Raw genomic sequence first — 6024 nt, 5'->3', positions numbered from 1 at the left:
GCTTGTTTCACTGATGAGGCACTGAAGCCTAGAGACCATTCTGAGACCCTCCAGGCCCCTCCTGGTGTGGGAGACCACCCAGCCTTGGCAGCCAGTGTGCCTGGCCTGGCCCGCTTTGCCTTGGCTGGTTTACTTCCCTGCTCTGGGCCTCGGTCTGTCTCTGAGGTTAAGGGAGAGATTAAACTCTGGTTCTGGAAGGGTGATGAGCTCATCAGAACCTGTATCTCAGGAGGGACAACTAAATACCTCTTGGGTGGATGAGCACACAAAGCTCTGGTTAACCAACCAATGGAACCATAATATGCAAATGAATGGATTGTGGCTTTGCCTCCTGATTGGCTGAAGGGGCCCTGATGTCACAATATGTGGGTTTCTCCACTTCAAATGATCGTGTGTCTTGTCTCTAGCGCCCCCCTCCCCACCCCACCTCCCCAGACTTCACTGACTTGGCAGGTCTTTTAGCTCCCTCTCTTTGTCCAAACGGGAAGACGATGGAACCACTCTATCAGGCGGGGCCCATTCTCATGAAGGTGAATACTTTACAAGGGAAGAAGATGGTGGAGAGCGGCCTCCAGTCTGGGGACTTTTCCCTCCCCCAGTCGTGGCCCTCGGGCCTCCTGCCGTCAGCTGACTTGGAGGTCCTGCAGCAGAAGGTGGCTGCGGTGCAGCGGGAGCTGGAGGACTTTAAGAACGAGGCCCTGAAGGCCATCCATTACCTGGAAGACGCCTTCTGTGAGATGAACGGGGCCCTGGTGCAGCAGGAGGAACAGGCGGCCCGCGTGAAGCAGCGCCTGAGGGAGGAGGAGGACCGGGGCATCGTGCGAAACAAGGTCCTCACCTTCCTGCTGCCCCGCGAGAAGCAGCTCCGGGAGCACTGCCAGCGGCTGGAGGGCATGCTGTTGGGCAGGAGCCGCGAGGCGCTGGGCCTCCCCAGGAAGATCCAGGCAAACTGAAGCCTCCCCAAGTAGGAGCTGTGCTTCTAGCCGAGGAGCGAGTAGAAGATTTTTTAAACGGAAGGACAAACCCTAAGTCCTTATCCATTGGCTCCCCTTCCCCCATTTTTGTTGCTTTCCTTCTGCCTAAATAATACCTTGCTCAGAGGCCAAAGGACCCCGGTATGTTCTTTCGGTGGAGCTCCATTTGTCCCGCATCATCAGAGGAGGAGGCGCCCCAATATAGGTCCTTTAGACGCCTGTGGTTTCCACCTTCTAACTGTTTTCCTGTTTGCAATGGTAATATTGCTCCGATGTATAACATGTTTGTTTTTAATCTTCTTAAACGGATTGTGTTGAACAGACTTTCCTTTCTTCATGACTTGTTACTTAATGCACGGTCTCCTGGGAGGGGTCCCTCGCTTGCCCAGGCACTAAATGGCCTCCGATGGCTTTACTTTTGCAGCTCTTATCCTCGCCCAGCTGGCTTTTCTTCCGCTTTCACTGTTAGGCTGTCACATCCTCGCTGGCTTTGCCCACCTCTATCTATCTCCCCTCTAGTTAGTCTGCAGACTGGCCGATCGGACTCACAGAGCTTTTTGGGGCTCCAGGGGCTGGAGTCAGATGAGCTCAGCCCACGGGTGGTGGGACACCTGTAAGGTGGCGCTATGAAGAGTGAAACTGGTTTTCACCTTTGACCTGTGGAGCAGGAATCGTTTGTGTACATTTCCCAGGCAACGCCAATACACCCTCCACTTCCACAGGCACCTTGGAAGCAGGTGTTGTCTCCCTGTTGGGAGAAGCTGACCCCGGGAGGGTCCATCCTTTACAGGGGTCTCCATGTCAGCAAGTACAGGACCGAGGGCCAAGTCCAAGTCACCCGTGCTCCCTTGCCATTTGGCTGCCCCTGTGGAAACAACCACATCGGGCTGTTCACAGAGGGTTGAGACTGTCACATAGGTGGCTTGGGGCCAGGGTTCCTTAGCTGTCACTGTGCCTTTATTTCCAACGGGCCTTTCTGTTTCACTGAGTCACATATCCTCTCCTTGGCCCCCCAAACACTGCTGGACGGCAGGGAATCTCCCTGAAGCAACGGAAGCGAGGTGCCTGGAGGCCAGAGTCAGCACCCAAGCAGGCGGGCCTCTGTCCTTCCAGCTCAGGACTCACAGCCGCGCCATCTCCTCTGAAGTCTAGGTCAACCCCATTCTCCCTACTTCCTTTCATAGAATCTCTCCAAACAAGCTTTGAACACCTGGAAACCAACCCCCCTCCCTGCTGAACATCACAAAAGGACCCTGTGGCCCTTCGTATTCATCCATTACCATCTCCCTTGAAGGGCTGCATCCCTATTCTAACTTCAGGCCGTTTCTACTTTGGAAGGTTTAGCTGAAGTGGTAATAATAATGTTAATACTAGTAATACTGCTGCTGCTGCTGCTATTACTACTAGGTTAGAGTTATCAAGAATATGATATATTCTAGGCACCAGGCTTGGCCCTTTAAAGGTTAGTACTATTATAACTTCACTTGAGGATTCTGAGAAAATGAAAGCTCAGAGAGGCTAAGCAACTTGACCAAGATCACACAGCTAATAAGTGGTAGAGCTGTGATTTGAACCTAGGAATGTCTAACTTCAGAGGCTGTGCTCTTTACCATGATGTAGGGTTTTGGGAGCCTTATGAATATCTGCTACATATTTCTTGGGTAGATAAAATAGGAGCATAGTGAATTGGTGAGGTGAGCTCTGGGAGGAGGATCTGTGTGTGTGTGTGGTTCCTATACCCTTGTAGGAGATGCCTGTGAATGTGTTTACAAATGTATCTGAGAAGGAGCACTTAATTGGCCAACTATAAAAGCAGCTTACAAAACCACCTCTCCCGTGCAGAGGAAACGGGCTCAATGTTAAATCACCGGGAAAGGATTGTGTCTCCTGCAGGCTCAGCATGGAATGACTGCTCAGCCTCTGAGAAGAGGCTGAGAGTTGCTGCCCTGTGATTGGTGCTCCCAGGCCATGCCTGGAGTGGTCTGTGCTTAGTTCTGGACCAATGTTTTAGAGCAGTGGTTCTCAACCTTGGCTGCACATTAGAATCACCTGGGAACCTTTTTAAAATCCTGATTTTAAATCTGGGCCTCAGAAATCAGGATTTTAAAAAGATTCCCAGGTGATTCTAATGTGCAGCCAAGGTTGAGAACCACTGCTTTAGAGGGTCCCACAGCCTGGAGTGTGCCCCACAGGACAGGGCAAGCCAGGGAACGCTGAGGAGGGGGCATGAGGGAAGGACCTGGGGACCTTGGCAGAGATGTTCAGGGGGAGACCGGATCATGACCTTCCAAACCCGGGAAGACCTGGTTGTATTTGGGGTTTGAGGGACTAATAAATGTTGCCCTTCTTTTCCCTGCCTCCATGAGGAGCCAGCTGAAGGACAGACACAAGCACCAGGCAAAGGACAACAAAATACTACCGTGATGGCTAACGAAGCTGCTTGAGAAGGGGTTCAGAATCCGTGAGCCACGTGGGCTTGCTAAGACCGCATGCCTGAGCCGGATGCAGTCCCCAGGCACAGGCGCCGGCCGTGATGGAGCTGCCCCTGCAAGCCAGGCAGTGTGACCTCTCTACTGAGGGGCAGCTCGAGAGAGAGGATGGGGTGGGCTGTGCAAGAGCTGATCTTTCTTCCAAATCCCCCCCATCAGAAAGTCACTCCCCTTCCCTGGGACAGGAGTGAGGGGAAGGAGGACCCATGATGCTGTCTGAGTGGAGGTCCCTCCGTCATGGAAGGAATGGGCCAGGAGGGTCCACCCCCCACGATGAGGAGAAAGGGTTAGACTGAAGCAAGATACTTCTCTAGGGTAGTACTAGCAACCAAGGATGGATGCCGGCGGGCGGCAGATTTCAGTCCCATGCAAGAAACAAAAATAGCACTGGGTGCGTCTTATGTGTCTGTGCGGCAAAGGGTTGACTCAGCAAGTGTGGGATGTTCAATCTTGCACATTTCAAAGAAAAGTCTGGCTCCGGACCAACTCCTGGGAGATAGCCTCCAAGCCCTTGCAATGAGCTGCCTGATAAGAGCGTCTTCGTTTACCAGGGGCCTTGGGCCAAGCCAGGTCGTTTCTGCTAATAGTGTGATTTATGGTGGGGACCCTGGGCCAGGCTGTATCAGTTTGACTTTCGGAGGAGTGGAGATTGAGGAGCTAAGGTCAGCCATCGGGTGCTCTCTGCCCAGTTATGAACCACCAATAAAACCCTGGACACCAAGACCCAGGTGGGCTTCCCTGGTTGACAGTACAATGTGATGCTACATGTTGTTGCTGGAAAAATTGATCAATTGTCCCCACAGTTCCCCTGGGAGAGGACACCTGGCTGCTTGTGCCTGGTCTCTGCTGGACCCTGCCCTGTGCTGCTTTTGCCTTTTGCTGATCTTAAGCTGCATCCTTCAGCTGTAATAAAATAATCATGCCTATCACAGCTTTTCTTAGACTGTGAGAAGCTTAAGATGCCCCAAAGGGTGGTCCTGGGAGCCTGTGAGGCAGTGCCAGATGCATCCGACCTTCCATCCTTACTCTCCTCACAATAACCTGTGAGCTAGGCACTATTGTCCCCATGACAGATGAAGGAACTGAGGCCTGGGAAGGTTAAATAACTTGCCTTACACAGCCAGACTCCAGAGCTCCCTCCCTCGACCACCACCCACTCCAAAGGAAGGGACTTGGTGTGATGGGCTGGCCCTCTTTGCTTCAAGGTCCCGTGGGGGTGACCCCCAAGGCCCTCCAGTTCCAAGGAGGGGAGTCATCCTGTAGTGATCGTGAGGAGGAAGTGCAGGAGGAAGAGGCAGGAAGCTGGTGAATTTCCTGACTTGGGGAGGCAGGTGCACATCTGTCCAGGTGGGTCAGACAGGTGTCCTCCCTGGAGCTAGGCGTCTCCCCGTGGGTTTCTCTGCGAGGGCTTCGAGCGTTCTCCTCCTCTCCCCGGGGCTCTTCGCTGCAAGCCACAGGCCACGCTGGCTTCTTTGAGGAGTGCACCTTTTCACATAATCAGACACCTGAAGTAGAGGGTTGGTTCAGTAGTTCAACAATGACATGGCCCTGAGTTGGCATCTCTCCCATCTTCTTTCCTTCCCCCCTCACCGCGTCCCCTAATGGTCACATGATGACGGCTGCAGGAGTTCCAAACTTGTGTCCTTGCTCGGGCGACTTCCAAAGCAGAAAAGGAGTGGCAGACCTAAACCCTTTCGCAGAATTCCCCCCAGTAGATTTTCTCTGACACCTTGGCCAGACCCGGCCGGCTTGCTCACCCTAAACCAGTGGTCGGCAAACTGCGGCTCGCGAGCCACATGTGGCTCTTCCACAAAATACCGACTTCTGCGCATGGGCCACGAAGCTTCAATCGCACTGTACGTGCGCGCCCGCACGTGGTATGTTGTGGAAGAGCCACACTCAAGGGGCCAAAGAGCCGCATGTGGCTCGCGAGCCGCGGTTTGCCGACCACTGCCCTAAACCAATCATGAGCCGAGAGGAAAGCAATTGCCACAACTCTCTAGGGCTGGGCACCTCAGTTACCCGTGATCTGAACAAAGTCAAGGTTCCAATAGTGAGGCTGGCTGTTGGGAGGTAACCAACCGCAGCTACCGCAGCCCAAGTCTTAGCTTTTCTACTTGATACCAGGGGCCAGGTAGAAGGAGCGCTGGGGAATAGCCTGCCTGGACAGTGTGAGAAGCTCTTTGCCGAGGGAAGCATGGGTTCAGGTCTGGGAGTTGGGGGGATGGGCTGGATGGAGGTGTGGAGCTACTTTAGTGCTGTGGGTGCAAACCCATTGCTCTCACCTGCTCTACCTCACCTGCCCCACACGCTTGAAGTCAGAGGCTTACGATGACCCAAAGGGTGCCGGGAGAACTCGCAGCCCTCAGTCTTTAACATAGGCAGCCACTTTTAGAGATGTAATTCACACGTCACCATCGAGTAAGTGACTCCTGATTTAACGAATTGTCTCTGTTGGAAAGTGCAAGTCCCATATGGCAGGAACCCTCTTAGTCCTGGGCAAACTGGGATAGTTGGTCACCTTGCATTAGACATAAACCACCTTTAGGTGATCCAGGTGA

General features: G+C 53.3%; 1 protein-coding gene across 1 annotated transcript; it reads left to right on the top strand.

Annotated features, from left to right (window-relative positions):
* Positions 1-491: 491 nt before the first annotated feature.
* CCDC182 (coiled-coil domain containing 182) lies at positions 492-953 on the top strand (the record flags this gene model as incomplete). The annotated part of the gene is made up of 1 exon (XM_081110692.1): positions 492-953. The coding sequence occupies one exon, from the start codon at positions 492-494 to the stop codon at positions 951-953; it is 462 nt and encodes a 153-aa protein (XP_080966818.1).
* Positions 954-6024: the final 5071 nt, after the last annotated feature.

This window comes from Myotis nattereri (genome assembly GCF_964212035.1).
Source record: "Myotis nattereri genome assembly, chromosome: 16".
Classification (NCBI taxonomy): domain Eukaryota; kingdom Metazoa; phylum Chordata; class Mammalia; order Chiroptera; family Vespertilionidae; genus Myotis; species Myotis nattereri.
Note: the sequence above shows the minus strand (reverse complement) of the source record. Positions and strands in the feature narration are given on the sequence as shown.